The 20,786-nt window shown below is 41.5% G+C and overlaps 1 protein-coding gene across 2 annotated transcripts in view; it reads left to right on the forward strand.

The window, feature by feature from the left end:
* Positions 1-20,786, forward strand: part of KCNIP1 (potassium voltage-gated channel interacting protein 1) — a 259,487-nt gene that overhangs the window by 124,453 nt on the left and 114,248 nt on the right. Inside the window, exon 4 of one of the 2 annotated variants that reach the window (XM_068417191.1) lies at positions 13,269-13,290. The exons of the other annotated variant lie outside the window; for it this stretch is intronic. Coding sequence (XP_068273292.1) covers positions 13,269-13,290 — 22 coding nt within the window. The remainder of the gene's footprint in view (positions 1-13,268; positions 13,291-20,786) is intronic. 2 annotated transcript variants of the gene reach the window in all.

Raw genomic sequence — 20,786 nt, forward strand, 5'->3', positions numbered from 1 at the left:
TATCGTTATCACTCTTTTTCTGTCTCCTGCAGTATTCCTGGGCTGGCAGGGTGTCTGTCCCTCCGAAGCAGTGACAGCAGAGGGCAGCAGGATCCTGCCAGCATCCAAACCCTGACAGCTGCCTCGGCGCTTTGCTCGTTGAAACATTGCTAAAGCCTTCACCGTGTTCGGGCGCCAGGAATCTGAGGGTGTTTTAACTGTATCTGCCATTAATTGTCAGCGTTTGACAGCTACTGAATAGTGTGTTTCTATTCTATTAAGACTGAAATGCAATTTGAAGAACATGGTATTTCCCAGCTAAGGCTGACTGCGGGCTCTCTGCTTTGGTTTCTTGACAATTATATCCGTGCCACCAGGTGGGGATAAGAGCCTTTACACATTTATATCGGCTTTTCCTTCTGACTTAGTTTGCAACCCGGGCTAAACAATAACAGCTGTTCTCTCACCCAATGTCCCTTTCCCAACCGAGAAAGGGAATTGGGAAAAGGAGGGAGACTCGTGGGTTAAAGGTGAACAGATTTAATAAAATAAAGAAACCAATATAAATGCTAACACAAAACACACAAAATTATACTTAGCTACAGAGTTGCAGCAAGTTGCTCCAGGAATAGCAATAACAGAGAATGAGAAAGAGGGAGGAGAGGAGAGCAGGAAGAGTCCTCCCTCCCTCTTACAGTGAACTTGATGTCAGTGCTATAGAACACACCTGTGGGCCAGCCTGGGGCAGCTGCCCTGCATTTAACTGCTGAGGGCCTTGATCACCATGGCTGGCCACAGACTGAAACAACATGGAACAGAAACTGGAGTCTATAAATTTTAACCCCAGGAAACCAGGACACCTTCCCAGTTGTTTCTTTGGCTTGGGTCCTCCAGCAGTGTTTAGATACAGTCCTGGAGGCTGGTACACTCAGGGGTGCTGTTGACGTCTCAGCCCAGCTCAGCCCACAGGTAACCTCTTGGACAGACTGTGCCAGCCCCTGCGGCTCCGACAGGCCTCTTCCAGCAGCCTCTTGTCGTTAGTGCCCGAATCTGCAGTGTAGCGGTAAAATTTTATAGTAGATAAATAGAACTGAACTGATGGTTGGAGAGGGCAAAAGAACAAGGGAAATTTCTTTGCGTTTACCTTTCATTCAGCACTGAGCTGACTGCCTCAGAATGCCGCTCGGGACAGGGCAGTGCTGTCTCCGTCGTGGATGGAGCACTGAGGTGGTGGTAGTTTTGGCAAGCGAGACCTACCCAAAGTCACCTCAGAAGCACGTGGCAAGTCTCTGCTAGCTGGGCCAACAGGCAGAGCCTCCTCACACCTGGGGAGCTCCGGGCTGCTGAGTGAAGGAGTGGTCTCCCTTCCAGCTGCCCTTGTGCTACTGCACCTGCCAAGATCTCGAGGGCACGGAGTTACCGCGTTGTAGCAGGTAGCATTTGCATTTGAATTACCTGATTTGGCAGCTTCTGAGAGGTTGATTATTTCAGATGCTTCTGATAGCATAGAAATATATTTTTATTGGCTGATAATCTGAAGTCCTTCTGTATCTCTTTAACTAAGGCTACCTATCCTAAATAGCAAGAAAGTTTTGTATCACGTTAGGGAAGCATTTCCAGTGCTTTCTGAATTATCTCTAGATAGATTTTGTTTTTCATATCAGCTGATGCAGATGTCCTTTTCCATAATATTCAGAATTGAGTGTCCATCTGGTCAAAAAAAGTATCCCATCTCCTATCCTCCTACTGTGCTGTAGTTACTACTCAGTATTTGTCTAGGCAACATTGGCAGAGCCTCCTAGTACCAGGTTTTGTATAGCAGGGAATGAAGTTAGTTATTTTTCTGTCTGTGTATATGTGTATCTCCTGTGCTTAGATAAAGATTTCAGCTCTTATAATGGAGGAAACAACGAGTTATCACCAAATGGAGACAGAAGGCTTAGCCTGTTATTATTTCATCTTATTTTTTTCTCTTTTTTTTTTTTTTTTTATTTCTTGAGTGTCTAGCAGAGAGATATAAACATGCTTTTCTGTTTGCTTCTGTCTGTGTCTCAAAGAGCTCTTTCAACCACAACACCCTCCCTGAGCTCCTTTGCTGGAGTGATTTGCATATGCTTATAGTTTTGCTCCACTTTCCAAACCCCACTTTGCTTTGTGGGTTCTTGCACGGGTGTTGCTTTCTGTGTTAATGTAAGACAGAAATGTAATAGAAATACAAGTTGCACAGCAACTGCCAACCAGAATATGGCCCCACACACGTGCTCTGAAAGCAATGGTGAGAAGATACACAGCAGGAACTTGGGAACAAGCTTGTTAGGCCATTAAATTCTTCTTGAGGTTATAAGGTTTGCATTCCCCTTTTCATAAAATGGCAGATAATATTTGTTTTATATATTATAAGCAAAATCACCAACAGATTGTCTCCTGTGTAGTGTCAGCAGCCAGTCCATGTACTTGTTGGCATGCTGAATCTTACAATTTCTGCAGAATTTAATGAAGCAAAAATACCCTGGAAGTGCACAAGAGAAAAACGTGAAACAATATTTTCAATGGAGGACGGACAAAGTAATGTCAGGTATCACGGGCTTCTGTAGGCTTGTCTTTATTAGTAAATTGCTTATCAGTTTATGCCAACATTTCCACAAACAGTTGCATTAAGTTGCTGTCTTCATAGCAGAAGGATAGTGTATAACCAGATATCAGTGTTGGTCTGATTGGCTCTACTTTCCATCCACTCCAATCAAAGTAGTGTACTCTTTGTCCTAAATTTTTTTATAAAAAATTATTTTCATTGTCATGCCATGTTAGCTGAACAGCTGGCTTTCCATAGCTGGCTAGGCATGGTTTTAGGAGGCTCTCTATGCAAAGCTATTAAAGTAAAAATAGAAACTGAGTGGTTTAGCTCAATAACTTCAGCAGCCCCAGTATATGCAAAATGAGGAGGTCCACATGTTCAGGGTGCCAGTGATTCTAGTATCAAAAAGTAGTAGCTGAGATCCTTAACTTTAAACCACCCACTTTTTAACTTAGCTTTAGACCAACTCTTCTGAAGTGCATTAATGGCTATAGCACAACACAGAAATTCCACTTCAAGATTCCTTGAGGTTTTCTTGCTTCTCCTCTCACAGCTAAGTGGGAGTTTGCTATTTGCAATAGAGCCACATGACGGAGGAGTCCAATGTATCACTGTGCAGCAGAGGATGCTGCCCTTTAGGTCCCTGCGGTTCTCCATACCTCTGCTCCAGACTCCTACTAGCAGGGCTCCCAGAAAGCCATGTTTGCATTCCTGAGGGACGCAGCTGCAGCAGAAGTAGATCTTCCTTTTTACCACCTTCCTTATGGCAGATGATGGCAGTAATTATTTTCCACAATCAGCCAAAGCAGAGGAACTAGGAGTGAAAACACCCTTGGAGTGCACCATGTAACATGTACCTGGCAAGCAACGTCACTCCTGCTTTCTAACATACTGAGTACCGGGTGCGTGGGGCTGTAATAAAATCTCAGGGGCAGAGCGCTGAGCCTGGAAGTCATTTTGTTTTGGGAACTTTTTATGTAAATGTTGAGTTTTCAGCTGAGGAGCATTTCTTGGACTACCTGTACTTTCTCATTTCAGTGACGGGATTGCTGTCCCCTCGGTGGTGGCTTCTGGCAGATCCTACTACTCCCACTGAGACACACCCCCATGTCAGGCACCTGTCTTCCCCCACCAATTCTGAGCTGAAAAATTGTGGATTCTCTCCTGCGTCCCTGCAGGGCTTGCCTCCTGGGGAGGAGAAGGAGGAGAAGAAAGGAGACCAGGCATGCCCATCTGCCATGGGGAGACAAACCCACTCCAGATAGTCAGATCCTGTGTACTGGTGGAAACATAGTAGGAAAGTCTCCATCTTCCAGTCTCTGAAAAACAGGCTGATCTTTCCCACAGAGCTGTCGAAATGCACCGACACTGGGACAGCAAAACATCTCCTTAGTCAGGGCTTACTGTGAATAGAGTCTCTTCAGGGATGTGCAGTGGTGGGTGCAACCCCAGTGCTGCTGGGTGGGAGCTGCACAGCGGCTCCAGTGTTGCTTGCGCTAGAGAAAGCTTATTGCAGCGGCTGGGGCTGCAGTGTGAAGGGCTGGGGAGACCTTACACGTGGGATGGCCGTTTCTGTTGTGATCATCCTTGGGGTTTCTAAAGGAGCCTGCTGTGGTTTGGTGTCTAGGTCATCTCGATGCCTTGGGCAGCCAGTGGTGTTAGAAAGCTATGGAAGCCAGGGTGGGATGTACCGCATGGAGCACTCCGAGTTGGAAATGGCAGCCTGCCACTCATCGTGGGAGAGGCCCTTCTCATGGTGCTTATTAAACCACTGTTAATGAATTTACTGTGCTTTGGCAAATGGAAAAAAATGTTTCTCTCAAACAGTTTTCACCCAAATTTCCTTCTGTAAAGAAAACTGGTGGGACACTGCTGTAAGGACCTTGCTATAAAAGCTCAGCTGACTCCACTAGATAGTTTGAAGTCCAGGCACTTGCTTCCATTGTAGGGACAGAAGTTCACCATGTGTCTGGTGGCTCATTACCCTCCTTCTATTTAAAAGCTCAATTAAAAGTGTGCAAAACCCATCTTTCCTAATCTGCTCATCGTCGCGCTCAGTCATGTTTAAGCAGTGCTGAAATACTCTGTTGGGTTGTGAAGCAGCAGGGGAAGGGAAAGCTGGGAGTGGGGCAAGACTATATGAACAAACAAAACAGTACTTTGTAATATGAAGAAAGTCAACAGATATTATGTTTTGCCCTTTGGCAATGCAACCTTTTGTAATTAAATTATCAGGATGAAAAAGGCTCTCAATTATTTAAGGGCTAGGAAAAAAGTACAGTCAAATAAATGATTTATTATACTGCAAAAAGTTATTTTAACTCTAAGAACTGTGAAATTTTTCAGGGATCCATTATTTATTTACACTTCTCAGTGACAGATTTTTGTGAAGTTTGAAGCTGTAACCCAAAATTTGTATTCTGTTTTCTTGCAGGTAAGTCTGGATCGGTCTGTTTGAACTGTGCAGTTGGGAATGTAAGTGAACAAAGTAAGCCTTCTTCAAGCTGTCCCAGCCTGTTAACAAGGTCAGAGTGTTGTCTTTATTTTTGAGCTCTAATACTTTAAATTAAAATGAAAATGGAAGGGATAACATAACTGCAGTTCGATGTGGCTCTGCAGACACCATGTGATCTTTCTGGTTATGTCCGATGTGAATGCCACAGAACAAATATGTGTTATTGAGGGTTATGATGCAGGCTACTGTTTCTCTGGTTCATTCTTAAACCAAGACTGGGTAGAGATAATATGAAATATTCATGTTACTGATATTCTAAAGGGTAATACAGCTTTTTATAATATTTTTTTCGTTGATCATTTAAATGGGTTCTCTAGTTACAATAGATTCCCAGATAGAAAAATTTCAGTGCCTCCTCTTGAACAGAGCCAAGTTAACAGGTCACACGCTGAAAAGCTTACTTTGTGGACCGTTCAGAACTGATTATCTTTTATTAATCACGTGGCAATAGGATCTTGCTATAAGTCAGTAAGATACTGCTATTGGACTGGCATGCTCTGCTTCCTACCCAACCCTTGCTCTGTGACAACTCCTGCTAGCAGTAAGAAGCCTCTTAACCTTGCAAGCTTCCTTGCATTGGAATGAGCAGACTCCATTGAGATGGTGTCATGTTTGTTGTGTCAGAGTTGAAAATTATTGACTTTGAATTTTTCTTCCTCTCTTTTCTTCTCCCATTATCTCCAGGAACAGTTAAATTCACCTCTTGTGAAATTCTGGTGTTGGCTTTCTTTTGAAGTGTTGTCTGTGTAAATCAAACTGTGGCTTCTTTAGAAGTCCATGCTATGAAGGATTCCGTTGTCCTAATCTCTGATTCCTATTCATGTACCAGTAACAAAAACCTTTTTGCAATATTTCTGTACACCCATGTTGTGGTATCCGTTCAGGTCGGTGCTATTGTAATGCTGATTGCAGGACAGATATTGACGATCAATAGACCAAAAATGGTGCACGAGGCACGTTCTCTTGCAGTCGTTTGTAAAGCTTAAAATTGTTCACTTTCCAAATATAGTTTTTTTTATATTTCAGCTGGACACTGTACAAGCTACTCACTGTCCTCACACACATTGATTAGTTCTGCACCACTCTAGATTTTATGCGCTTGGTTATCTGATTGCAATTACTGTTCAGATCAGGCAGCAAAATTTTATGTGAATGCTAAGAAACTTCTTACACTTGGCTTTTTTCCTTTCATTTCCACTTCTGTTGACTGATGTTAGGAGGTTTTTTGTCAACTGAGAAAAGGGGCCATATGTTCTTTACAGATACGTCACCACTACCATTTTGAGGATGAAATACCAAGGGAGTATTTTCCCATGCTGGTGAGCGCCTCACTTCTGGAGTGAAGCTGAGATATGAGGTGGTAGCAAAATGTGTTACTAGATGTAGTAGCTGCTGTACTTTTTTCTTCTGAAAGATTACAGTGGTTTTGGTCATGCTCACCCATCTCTTCGGACGTACTTGACCTAACATCCTCAATATGCATTCACATCCACTCTTGAACGCCTTCTGACCACCACTTTTCTACCTTAGCTTGCATCCTGCACTAGGTATAGAATCAGTAATTCCCCACAGAAGGGTTACATGTTAAGTTTGACACTTTCGAAGCCTTTTGATACCAACTTTCCATTTTTGGCTTTTGAAATCAGTTTGGTTTCCAAAACCTGGGTGAGCAGATTCTTCTCCTCTGCAGCAGTTACCAGCCTCTAATGCATGTGTGTACCATCGACTCTGTCATGACATGCGATACTTCCGTGCCTTTTCATAGACGACGTACTGAGCTCATACCTTAGGTACCCAGCTGTATTCCCCCTCCGTATTCCTTAGATGCCCTCATCAGCCTTTGCTTGGGGAGCTCTGCACAAGGACCAGTCTCCACACTCCTTAAACAATTTATTCATTGCCTCCAAGAGCGATAAGCATCACTTTGAACCAGGCACATTGCACGCTATCAATGGAATAAATACGCTGTAATGTAGCAAGGCTGTGTAGTAGCTCTCTTATTTTAAGGAACTCTGAAACTATTAATGGAAGAGGGGTTGGATGTGCAAATATCATCCGTCGCGTCTTGTGCAATGAAAAGCAGGCTTGTGTTTCAGCATTTCTCTTTGAAGTGTATAAATGCCTCTTTCAAGACATCTTTTAGATGTAAGCAGATAAAAAGTTACTAGATGTGAATATGAATACTGACAAATCAAAAATAAAGCCTTAAAAATAAACATCTGATGTAGTCTAAGTTATAAGCAGCATTTTAGAAAGAAGCTCCAATTTAAAGAAATATGCAAAAAATAACCTTCTGCAGATCCACTGAAGTCAAAATTAATATTCAGGTCATCTGGTCCTTACGTTGGCTGCAGAAATGATGCTGAGGGTTTTAGGAGGTAAGTTAAAACTGACTGTTTTTGAAAATGCTGTCTGTATATAGCCATTGTTTGCCCCAGCATATCTCAGAACCCAGCACTGTGGTAGCTTTAATCAGGCTTTAGAATTTCATTTTGAAAAATATACCTCTTCTGTAAGCCTCACATAATGAGTAGTATTCCTTTGTTGCCCTCAGGCTAATGACGATATATGAAGGAAAATATGCTGCCTTAAAACAAAACGAATCCTAAAACCCCAGCAGACTAGGATTGGCAGTTACCTTCAGTAACAACTCGTTTGTGTGGTGTCTATAGGAAGCTGCAGTGTTGATTTAGACCTTGGTAGGCTGTGAAACAAGGAGTATTGGGAAGTGTGTATGTGTGGGAGTCCTTCATGGGAAGGAGAATTGTTACGGGAAGCGTCTACTCCAGCTCACCTGGTGGGCTGTGCTCTGAGGATTGATTGTGGTATCACACTTTGGAGTCTATTGTGACAGCCTTTAGTGTGTGATTTATACCTTGATGTTGACGTTGAAATCCTCCTTGTCATTGTTTTAGTAGAGAAGGGGAACAAGGCAGAACTTACTGCTCTTGGATGAATGTGGGAAGGATTAGGGGATTAGTCTGTTGATCAGGCAGGTTATTGGGATACCAGCAGTGGAAGAGCACCAAGGAAATTGAGCAGAGTGAAGAGGTGGAGAGGATTCCTACCTTTGAGATATTTGCAATTTTAGTATGAAAAATGAGTAAGTTTATTTCTTATGTTTAATATCAAATCAGTATTTATAAAGGCTGAGCTACGTTTCTTTTTAAATAGAATTCTGCTTGTTTGGGGTCTTTGCGCTGTTCTTCGGGAAATGGAGTGCAGAGCTGTAACACATTTAAAAATACATTTTAAAACATATTCTCAGATGTATTTGTTTGGGGTCCTGGGATTAGTGGAGGAAACTTGCAGGGTGCAGGGGGCACCTGCAATTTCAGTCTTGCCTACTTGATGAGGCAAAGCACAATGCAGGATATTTCAGTGAGTGTGATGTGACCTAAAACGTATTTTTAATGATGAATTGAGTTTGTTGGGCACTTTTGCAAAAGAAATTGCTAATGTGGTTGGGAGGGGAAGAAAATAAAGGCTGTAAGATTAAAGGCATGCCTGTTCTTCTTTAAACCTTACAGTTCTGGAAGTTAAATGGTACTCACTAGCCCGGATAAAGCAGCAATGGTAGTTTAACCGTAGTTCTGTTTACTGCACTTTTTCTTTTGCTGTAATTCTCCAAGTGTCCATGGGCCCGGGAACTGATTGTGCTCGTGTTCATGTACAAAGACTTCTCTGATTTTGAATGGAATGAAATGAAATATGACTTCTGTGTTTAGTTGATTGAACTGTTTGATCAGCTTTAGCCATAGAGTCATAATTTCATGCTTTTCCTACTGTAGATTTGTATATTTGGCAGGCATGGTCTTGAAAGCAGCGACATGATGCAAGATGCTGAAGAACAGAGTGCTTTAAATCTCCTCTAAGCAGGCTCAGCCATTTTGGTCCTTGAAATGCCAGTCAGCTCCCTGAGGCCTTTCTAAGTGAAAAATCATACTGATACCAGTCTCGTGGGCATTGCGGGAGCAGTAATGCAGCAGGGGGGATGTTTTAGCCTGTAACCTTAAGTTGAAATCTAAAGTAACCAACTTCAGTAAAAACGCAGGTGAAACCTCAGGCTGCTCTTGGTTTTCTGCTGCAATTCCGTAGCTGAGAAAGCAGCTTATCTCCCCTGAAACAAAACTGCTATCTGGAACCAAATTACTTACCACCTGAAGTGGAGATGCTTAGTGCTTTGGAGTTAAAAGGTTTAAATTTATTGTGAAACAGATTATGGAGCAGAAAAACAGGGCTTTTTTTGATTGTTTTCTGGAGATTTGGTTTTGTCTTGCACTGTTTTACATTATTTCTCAGTGTTCTTTTTCCCATAACAATGTCTCCCTTGTGTCAGAAAAAAATCCTGACAAAAGAATTCTGCCTGAGTTTCTCGTTTCTCTGTACTGCTGATGCTTGTACTGATGATGGAAAGTGGTGCAACAAACCCACCTATTTATGAAGGCCACAGCATGGTTCTGGCAACAAGAAATGTCTGAAAGACAAAACATTTCTTAAGATCCCTATTAAGTAATTTATGTAAAAATTGAAGCTTTATATTGGAACCCTATTTCACCATCTCTTCTTCAAACATTGTATTCCCTGAGGTGGAAGTTGAATGCTCAGTAGTCATTTATATATTGAGGAATACACAGGCTTTAAAAATAATGCCTTATTAGAGCACAGGTGTATATTAAGTGCCACGTCATGAACACAGGCACAGCTGAGTTCTTGCCAAACTCAGAGACAAATCTGCTTTGTTCTCAAGCACTTTTTCTGGTGTTTGTGGCTATGGAAAATTGCAAATATCTGTGGCCTTCTCGAGCATAGTTTAGATTTTACAGAACTTTAGTCCTATTCACAAGGGGACCAGGTTTACACCAAAGTTTTGGAGGACAAAAAGGCTTCCTATATTGGGATAACATATATTAAGTTCACAGCATCACTTCTGGTCTTCTGAGGAGAATGAAACTGGCACCTTGTGTTCCTGGTGCAACTTTCTCTCATGATCTTAAGACATAATAAGAACGCTATGCATCTTGTCATAGAGCCTTCCTTTCTGATGGAGAACATAAACTCCCCTCAGTAATACAAAATCAGGTAGGCTCTGGTTTTGTTAGCTTCGCTAATCCTGCTAGCTCAGCTTTGTCTTCAAGTGGGTTCCTGTCTTTCAGATCTTTTTTTCAGCATCTCTTCTTGTCATCTTTGTTGTCTGAAATTATCACTACTAAAAACGGTGGAAAATAGCATATGCAAGAAAATGTTTTCTGTGCCGCTGTCTCCTGTATGCCAAAGCACTGGCAACATCCGTACAACCAACAGATATGCATCTATGATGTTTGAAAACTATCAGATTACTGCCCATCTGCTTTCTAGTTCAGTCATCGTGTTATTTCCTGTAAAAATGGAAAACACTGAGCGTACCTACACATTCACTCGTGCCACTCAAGCTGTTATGAGTGTCTGGATCACCAGCGCTTTGCTCTCAATAAATGAGGTATTTTGCTATTGGGAAAATGTTTGACAGTGAAAAGACAACTACTCTACACCAAGCCAAGTGCTGTGTCTTGTGGCTGGAAGTGTGGCTGTAAGGCAGCCTGTCTGTGAAGTCTCAGACGACAGGTAAATTCTTCAATTCCAGATGGACTCATGCATGTAAAACAGCTGCTTTTTCCTGCTTTCAACTTGCTCCCAACTGCCTTTAACCCCACAATTCAATCCATTTACATTTTTTCTTTTCCTAAGCAAATGAGCCTTAAGAGAGGATACATCTATTCCATTCCATGGCCGGGTGTGTTGTCTTTTGTGCATTCAAATATCTCATCAGTAGCTCATTTCTTGCTGTAACCATCTCCCGCTGTTACCACAGTGTACAGATCTTCATAATTTTTCTCTGTATAGATCTGTGATATTTCATCTCTCCCTGCTTGTTAGAGCCATAAACAGTTTAGCAGGTGAATAAATTGCCATTATGATGCAACCATCATGACAAAACATGATTTCCTAATTCTGTATAGTTTTTGTAGATCTTCTGGATGTCTGTCTCTGTATCTCTCAGAGATGGTTGCCCCAAAGTGATTGTTTTTTGTTGTATTTGGTCTGAGTTGAGAAGTGTCAGTGAGCCTCATGCATTTATCTACACGCTTCAGGACAGTTTATTTGTTGATATGTCTCTTAAATATAAGCACAGTGTATGGAAGTACTAAACTTTGCCTTACCAAATTCAAAAGCATATTTTCACCCTGAGTTTACAGCACATTAATAGTTTAGTCAAGACCAGGGAATGGCACTTGGCCTACCAGAAAGTTATTAGCACCTCTAAAGAGTTGAGGCCAACTGCTGCTTTAGGAGGAGAAAGTGGTATTTTCTTTTGAATTAGTTAAGAATTAATCAATGCGTGAGGGAGTGGGGGGAGTATGAAGGTAAATGTATCACCAAGAAAAACCATGTGGCGTAAGAGCAAAGCTGGAGAATCCCAGCGATTCCTTCTCCTGTGTTGAGTTGATCGTCATTGGTCTTCACAACAGTTGGAAGTTTGCCAGATCTGTAAAGCCTGTTGAATTTGGTTTTGGAAATGAGAAAACTAAATTTGGTTGGTTTTCCTTTCCTGTCACCTTTGTCCTTATAAACCGTCCTGATTCTGTTGTCTATTTTGAATCGAATAAATGCCACTGTTTGTTTTTTAGAGTGACCATTTCTTTATTAAGGAAAGGAAGTTTGTTCTAGGAAATTGGATAACATTACACAGTTCCCCCCCGTGTGGGATGTAGTGAGCCTGAAAACTGGGTACCTCAGTGGTCCTGGGGGTCAACATCTCTTTGCTTTTCTGCTGTCTTCTTGCAGGTGTCCACCCAACTGCAGTTCTCTGTAAAATACCTGTAAAATACAGTTGCTGACCATATTTGCACACTTTCTATTTGATGTTCATAGAGATCAGGCATCACTGTTATCGGGCCTCCATGTTGTCCACTAATCTGTATTGAAAAAGGTCAAACACCACGTTCAGAGTTCCCCTACACTGTAGGGATGTGTGGTGATATGTATTGTACAGAACGAGGTCTTTAATTTCCCTGGATTTCTGTTCAGGCATCTGCAGGAGAGAGAGTGTCCTCATTGCATGCTTCCATATTTCAAAGTACACCTGGCACAGACTGGGACAAGACAAGAAGAGTCAGCCCTTTGAAAATGTTCTTGGAGAGCAAACGATCTCAGTGACATGCATGGTTGATACCCTTCATCAGTGAGTGCAGATTTCAGTGAATATTTCAGGAAATCTTTCATTACCTCAGCTACGGAGTACTCTAGCAGTGAAATTCCGTGGGTCTAAACGGGAGTCTTGCCTGTATATGAAAATCAGGGTCAGACCTGCACTTCCCTTTGGCACTGCTTCATCCCATTATTTTCAGTTATGCTCTGTAAACCTCCGCAACAATTTTTCTCCCTCCTCGATATTTATGCCCTTTAAATATAAATGGACAGTTAACACCTTTCCTGAGTCAAGTTATAAATATTTATTTTTTAAATCTATCTCTGTAAGTCATCTCTAGCAGTCTTGTGGATGCAACCTTGTCATTCCTGCTGAGGTACAGGATCAGCTGCTCAACTTGAGTCTTGCTTTGAGCAGTTGGAAACTGCCCAGGGCCATGGTGGTGCAATTACTGTGTGGCGCGTGAGCCCCAGATGTGAATTTCTGTGACCTGCTAAGCTGCAGAGGGCATGCTTTAATATCTTCTGCATAGCTCAATTTACAGCTCTAATTTCTGAAAAGAGAAGGGCGAAAGTCAAAATTTATCACTGAGTAAATTTGAAATGGTTTTCTTCCCAAGCAAGTCTAATAGAAAATTCTATAAGAGAAATGAGTGCTTCTATACGTAAGACAAGCGAGGTAGCTTTCTGCGCAGTCTGCTGGTCAAGCAGCATGTTGCATCTTCATTTCTTAAGTGTTCTGTTCGGGGCTATGATAAAAGGAACATATCTGCTAACAGGCTGCCTTCAAATGTGAGACATGTCTTTCCAAAGACTGCTTCAAAACAAATATGGTGTTTTCTTCCACTAATAGATAACATTTCCTAAGCTCTTAATATATGTTATCTGACATAATATTGGCTAAACTTGCTGTTTTAGAGAGCAGTGATTAAGTGTAAGATTTGGTTCCTTCAAAAAGGAAGTGGTATTTTGGATTCTCTGATAAAATTGATCGCCAGGGACTTGCAGTAGATCTGGCAGCAAAACAAAGGTGGTGGTTCTCAGGGTATTTTTGTAGTCCTGATTTTGGTACCAGTCTAAAATTATACCAAAAGCAATGTATTCTGGGAGACGTGCTGAACCAACAGATTCTCACTCAGTGGTTTATCCTCTCATTATTTTCCCCAGCACCAGTATGACCAGAATACCACATCATACACAGCTTGTTGAGGCAGGCTTGGTTCAATCTAGTGATGCCTCTTTGTGTTTGAGCAGACTCCTGGTTCGCTGACCTTCTTTAGGAAATTCCTGTTGTATATGCAAAATAGTTATGAAAGCCACTGTTAGACTTTTTCAGTATTCTCCTGAAAATTAAATCTCTACCTGAGATGTCTTAATTTAATATTTTGTCATGTATTTAAACCGAGAAAGCCCCAGGAAAGCTCCTGAAATCAGAACTATAAAAACAAAGCATTATAGTGTGAGCTGCTAGCAGACCCTGGGGGCTGGGAAAACTGAAAGACACTTCGCAAGTGTTTTGCCTTGCCTTTTCTGGGATGGAGTAGCCAACAGAAATCAGGCAGTTGCTTGTGTTACAAGTGTAATTCAGCATTCATACTGCTGATTGTTCCTGGGTGAAATCACTGAACACTGTTGATAGTGTCTGTATTAAGAACATGGTTAGTACTCTGAAAAAAATAAGATGACGCTGTCTATGTTAAGGCTATGACTAGGAAGCTTTAAAAAAGCAAGAGTGTGGCAAAGTTTATCTGTGAGACACTGAAATGTGAAAATACTGCCCTGGACACCTAACCGATACTTATCATACTGTTTCATTATACAGCACATCAAGTAGGAAAATGACAGCTCGCTTTTTCGAAGACTTAATTCCCATTTGCATTAAATACTCACTAGATCTTTTTGTATGACCGTATTAGAAAAGAAATTATAATATTGAATGTGGAATTTGTTCACTGAATAAATTGCCCTGAAATTCAACATTATTAACATTTGAGAAAATACCGAGAGCATTAAAGGAAATATTGAAAGAACTGGAACTGACAGATTTGCCCTAAGTTTAACAGAGCTGTATTTAAAAACGATGTGCATTCAAAGATACTGAGGCATAATGAAACCTCCTACACACACCATGGAATGAAATATTTATACTGTAATCATACTATTAATAAAATGATGGATCAGACAGCGTCTGCTGCAACAAAACTCAGCCGAGAGACTGGTTACTGTCTGGAGGAGCAAAGCAATGCAAGAACTGAGGAGCAGAAGCACAAGGACTAGCTTGGGAATCCCTGTCCTGAATTAGCTGTGTAATTGTGTCATACACCAACTTTGCAAAACAGTCTCACATTGCAGCTGGCACTGCCCCCTTCTTTACTTGTTGTGTGAAGAGAAGGGCCAGGGAGGTGAGGCCAGGGAGCGGTGGGGTGTGCAGCTCTGCCTGTGCTGCTGCCATCCCTGGGTGGGTGCCCATGAGTGCTGGGGGGCTTTCTGCAGTGATCTGCCTTGTTCTCAGTTGGTAGATGTAATTCTCAGGCCATCAGGATGGTTGGGCTTGATGAGAGCAGGGCAATCTCAGGGGCTTTGCTGTCGGTTGCTACCCTAGTCGGAGACAGCTGTGACACTGGATGGGTCATCTTCTCTTTGGACTTGGCCCAGTTTCCAAGGTTTAAAAAAAATAAGGAGAGGTTTGTGTAGGGGAGGAATGACAGATGGAAATGAGAGGAACAGTGTATCTGGACTGTGAACTGACACAGTGAGGTCAAATCTTAGACATGCCCTTAAGGGTAACTGCCAGGAGAATTTAACTAACAAATAGATACTGTCTTGGTGCTCTCCTGATTGCTGTCCCGATTCCTGCTGTTTGATGCACGTGTGAGTTAGCTTAGAGATCTCTCCATGTTTACTGGGAATGGAAAGGTGACATTCCTTGTAAGCACAGTGAGGACACTGGCATGAGCCATTTATCCCTGTGGCCCCCAGCCTTGCACCCAACAGGTTACGTGCCAGACCCATCTGGATGCCCAGTTCTGCACCAGTTCAAACTTTATCCAACATCAGCGCACTGTATGCGAGCATCTCCTAGAGAGTCTGCCAAGAGAAAAGCTGTCTGTAGTTTTGGGTTTTTTCTAACCTGTCTTTCTCCTTTTTCTCTCTCCTTTCTGTTCTACCCTTCACACACCTTAATTTTTCTCTCATGCTGTGAAAACTAACTGCAAAGCAGATGCTAATTAAGCAGCTACTTAGGGCTAGGGTCCATACATAATGAACTCCCAGGGATGCCGGATTCTTCATGCATATTGTAGTGATAAACAGAGTTTGGTTTCCTGTTTGTTCTGCGTCCCTCCTGTGCGCTGTGATGCCCTGGAAGCCCGGCTGGGTAACTTGTCCCCTGGCACTGCAGCACACTGCTGCCCAGGCACCCAGCCTTCCTCCTTGGACACAGAGGAGGAATTAAGGGAGCAATGCCCACCGTTTCATCGTGTGTATATAGGTGAATGGATAATCAGATACTGCAAATAGCAGTAACAGGGTATTTTCCTCCCAGAACACTCCCCTGTGTTTCTCAGGTGACAGGAGTGTTTTCCTTCCCAGTGAATTGCTGAGGCTCAAAAAAGAACAATTGAAAATTGTATTGAGAGTTTGTTACAAATCTGATATATTGCTATGAGGAAGTAAGTAGTAGGAAACGCACAGCCTGCAGCTTTGTTCTGTCGGCTCGCCCAAGCTAAATAAGTTTTGATTGGAGTATATTTGAGTAGGTTCCTCTTCCCTCTTTCTCTCTCCCCGAAGACACTATTACTGGTGGCTTGCGCTGGCCAGAAAACAGCTGGGAAGTGCTCTGAGGTTTACAAATTGCTTTTTGGTATGAAAAAAAAGAGAAGAAACCTTTCAAATAGCCTCCATGAAGCTAAAGTGTCCCAAGAGGAAGGTAAGGTCTGTGGAAGTCCCCTCCCTCCTTTTTGGCGGTGGGAGAGGCCCTCCCCGGCTGGAGGGACTGAGCAAAGGCAGCTCTCTGCTCTGCACGGGCTAAAGCAGGGCTTGGGCTTTGCCTCTTGAATCCAAGCAGGGAGGGTGGTTGCCTCAACAAGTGAAGCAACTGGGCTGCTCTGGAAATGCAGCTTTTGTCAAAGAAGTCCATTTCTGTGGATCATTTTTATTTTCTACAGTAAATGGATTTTTTTACAAGAAAAAGAAATTATACATTTGTAAATGGGTTATGTTGGTGGCTCAACTGACAGCAGCAGCAAACTGGAACAATGGTACAAGTGAATTGGACTGTGAGAAATCCCCTTGCCAAACAGAAATAAAATTAATCATGAATGCTTATTGGCATCACCCAGCTCATATCACTTTTAGTAGGGGCAGAGGTTTCAAACTTGATCAAAATGAAGCTTAAGTCTCCATCCCAGTCCATTTCCATCAGGTAGAATTTCTTTTTTTTTCTATCTGTACCAAAACATTGTTTATTGTTGTAGATTGTCATACTTTACATATGGTTTCATTTCCGTGGTAACTGGATTTGATACTTCAGTAAATTCTTAACCTCCTCTCAGGAGAGCTCAGGCTCAAGGAGAAATTTGATAAGGAGTTAGTTGTGAGATCCTCAAATGAGGTTTGATAGTGAAAAGTATAAGATTTATTTTCGAATGGGGATACCTGACAAAAGCTGTAGATGCTGATGACGTTTATTATATTGATAATGAAGGAATAACTCTAAAATGTTAATACATTGGAATAATCACATGGGAAGCAGCTTTGTTCAGGCCTTTAGGAAGACCCTGCAACACAGCAAAGTACTGCTGAAGGCGGCAAGAAAACCATTTACCAGCTTTCAAAAGAGTCTGTGGGACTGGTTCTGCTGTATACAGCACTCCGGGGCCCATTCTGTAGTTCCAGGAGGGTAAGCTAACGTGCATACAGGCGGCCTTGGCACTCAAGTCCTTGTAACATCATTTAAGTACTTAATGCAACTGGACAAGGATATCCTGGGAGATATTAACATAAAACATCAGTTAAAGATAGAAGTACACACATGGTTAAAAACTCAGTGAAAACAGGGAGTCAGTTTTCAGTCTTTCAGGTAAGTATTATTAATATAATATTATAATAATTACAACATTAATGTAAATTTACACTTTTTTTATATATATATCTTGCTTGCAAAGTCAGACTATCCCAAAATGAGTTAAAAGAACGAGTGCGGTAGGTGACCTTGTGCACAGAAGTGGCAGCCACTGCAGACCAGAACAAGGGGCCAGATTTTCAAAAGGGGGTTGTGTGTTGGTTTGATGGTTTTCTTTTCAATTCTGTGCATGTCTGAAACTGGCTGTAAATATGGAGAGCTGAGCGAAGGTAAGTAGGAAGGACGGACAAGTGCTTGTGGATGTCTGCTATGAAGGTGCTCAGGTGAGAATAAGGTCCATCAGAGAATCTGTTCCTAACTGTCAGGTCCAAGGACTTGGAAACAATTTCGTTTTTTCTGAGTGCTTGGAAAAGTGCTTCCTGAGGCAGAGCAGTGAGTTGCAGGCAGTTCTGGCCATGGGCATGCTGTGTCCTTGATGCTGTTTCTTGCCTTTCCTTGTCTGGAAGCAGCCATGGGACCAGCAGCTGACCTACACCAAGGGCAGTCGTTCCACCATCTGCACAGAGCCCCCAGGGCTGCACAGCAAGGGGAAAGGCTTTTGTTTCTCAAAATATCCCTCAAACTTTAAAAATGATTTCCCTCTAACAAGTCTCTTCTTACCATATTTAATATTTTACTCGATTCCTGTATTTGATGTAAAATATGTGTGCTGTGTGGGAAAACAAGTACTCAAATACATTGCTAACCTTCTGTAGTTGTATTTCACTCGACAGGGAAACACAGCAATTGGTCATTTTCTAAATGAAATGATTTTGCTTTGAGGTTTTTGAAGTTCACTTTAGTATCAAGCAAAGAATGTGTTTGGACTTTTTCCTCTATGTTATTAAACTGCGGGATCTCTCTAAAACTGTAATTCAGTGTGAAAAAGGCGCATCAGATTTTACTAGATATCAGACAGATTTGGTGAATTTTGGCTGTGACAGAGAGGAAAAGCTAAACAAAGTGGTTACTGTATATTCTGTTGCCTTAGAGACTGAAACATCTGTATCCATGCAGGCAAGTGATGCAGACATGGTAAGATTTGACTTCCTTACATTCCTGTGTTCATCTTGCTGTCAATGGAAATTTTTTATGGTGGGAATATGCTGGGCTTCTTCAGCATTGTATTTATCTGGTTGTGTGGCATGTCTTGGACAAGGAGGGCTTTTTAATTAAAGTCTAACTCTGAAGTCAGGACGCTCCCTAAGAAAAGATGCTTTTACGTGAATAATTTTTCAAGATGAACTTGGAGGGGCTTGAAATGATTGTTGTACTGGTGATAATTGTTGGATTTGTGAAGGCACTTGAGCATCTGGGTCTCCTAGAAGGCAATTATGAAGGTAGGATGTTAAGAAATAGAAAATATTTTATTCTGAAAGCCATTTGCTGCAGAGCATTACACTTTAATCTGTATGTGCTTGTGCAGTGTTCGAGTATCAGAGGAGCTGAATAGTAGCTGAAATAACTTTAAATGCTTTCTTTAGACAAATGAAATGTATTTTAGGTGTAAATATAGTATCGTAGCTCTCATTGCAGCTCTAAAAATAAATGTGACATAATCTTAAACCATTCTTTGTCTGTGTTTAAGATTGTTTCAAGAACTTCAGTACAGATTTGTATGCTTTAGTAAACTGCAGCTTGCATCCCGGAGCTCTGAATGAAAGAAGGGTTTACATTTTAGTAAGTTTATCATTGTAACTTCTCAATTTGTTCTAATTACTGGAAATGTCATGGCTTATTTTTGGCTATTGGCTATTTTAAACAGAAAATCCAAAAACCTTACTGATCTTATTTGGACGAATGGTTCTGTCATAATCAGTTTAGCCCTCTTTCAGAATATTTATCTTTAACAAATCTGCCTGGTCTTGCTCTCTAGTCTCAGGTATGTTTTAAGAAAACACTATTGATTGAAATGCAAATCTGCTTTGTTGAAGATCGTTTGAGGGAGCTGACTGCTAAAGATACTTTAATTCTTGTTACCTCTCTGTTTTTATAAATAATGTAATTCATGTAGAAACATGGAAATATTAAATAGAGGCAGAAGGGATGAATTTTAGACAGTGAGCTCTATAAATCCAAACATGTCTGTGCAGATAGCATCACTGTTTAATAGGAAGAGTAGATTTACAGTGTTCCTAAATGTTCCTGAACATGATATACATTGAACAGCTGCTTTTTATAGAAACTTGAGGGTCGTTTTTCACGGTAAGCTAGAATTACGCAGATATTAAAATAACCTTCGGCTACCCCCAGATACCGAACCGTTATTCCTTTCTGCTTCAGAGCTTATAACAACCTGGAAAAGGCGAGGTTGCTGGCCTCATATTAAGTAGAGGACAACATTTAGTACAAGGTTCAGAGAACCGTGGAGACCAGCAGCAAGTACTTTACTGGAGGAAAAAAGTTATAAAACTTTTGGTTCATTGGTCGTTTGCTTTATTTAGTTCTCATGCATGTACTTGTTTCTCCTGCTGCCTGCTGCTTTGAGTATTTTTCCTATTATATGTTTGGATTAATTAAGAGGTGTCTGGTGATAATTGTTGCACAGCATTTTGAAGCTAGGGCAGTAATACAGATTGTTTAGCAATTGCTTTATGTACCAGCTCTAGCTTTGCAAGGTCTATTGGAATGACCAAATTGTACAAGCAAGGCAGACTGCCAAGAGAAAAATGCATTTATTCTGGCTTTTGTGAGCCTTCGGAAATCTGTGTGCTCCTGTCATATAAAAGTGTTATATGGTACCCGATGTACAGTTAATTTCCTGTCTCCAGTCCTGTCTCCAGCTCTAGCAAAGTCTGCTGTGAATGGGTCCATCTGAGCACCTGGTTTTTTGGAATCCTTTTGTTGTCTGCCTGAATGCATTCAAAGGGCAGAGGCCATTTAGCAACTTGGATTTTAAAAAAAAAAAAAAAAAAAAAAAAGAGCATTGAAGAAGAAAGCTTTAGGAGAGAGCGCTTCTTGGCTTTGGGTAGCTGCATCTTCCCGGTGCCCAGTCTCCTCATATACTTGTGAGCTATATCCATGTCAAGGGGGGGGAATTGCGCAGTTGTTACCCCTAACTCCCTCTCCTAAGGAAGAGGCAGGTTTGGGATATTTGAATAATTCAGAGTGAAGCATAATGATGTCTAGTTGTTTTCTGATGAAGTTTAAATTAAAATACTGAGCAGGAGATTGGGGTTACTTTGGAATAAGGTAAACTTTACATTAAGATGTTAGAACTTCAGGTGAAGCTGACAGACTCAGACTCTGTAGTTTGAGCACGTACACAATTATGGCTTCATTGCAGTTGCTTCTGCAATGTCCACCCCTGTGTAAGAACATGCAGCATACCTATACTTTAGTGAAGCTCTCGTTCTTGTGAAATCTGCTGCTTACTTTGCTTTAATGGTAGGATGGCTTGAATGAGG

This window comes from Nyctibius grandis, chromosome 22 (assembly GCF_013368605.1).
Source record: "Nyctibius grandis isolate bNycGra1 chromosome 22, bNycGra1.pri, whole genome shotgun sequence".
In the NCBI taxonomy this organism is placed as follows: domain Eukaryota; kingdom Metazoa; phylum Chordata; class Aves; order Nyctibiiformes; family Nyctibiidae; genus Nyctibius; species Nyctibius grandis.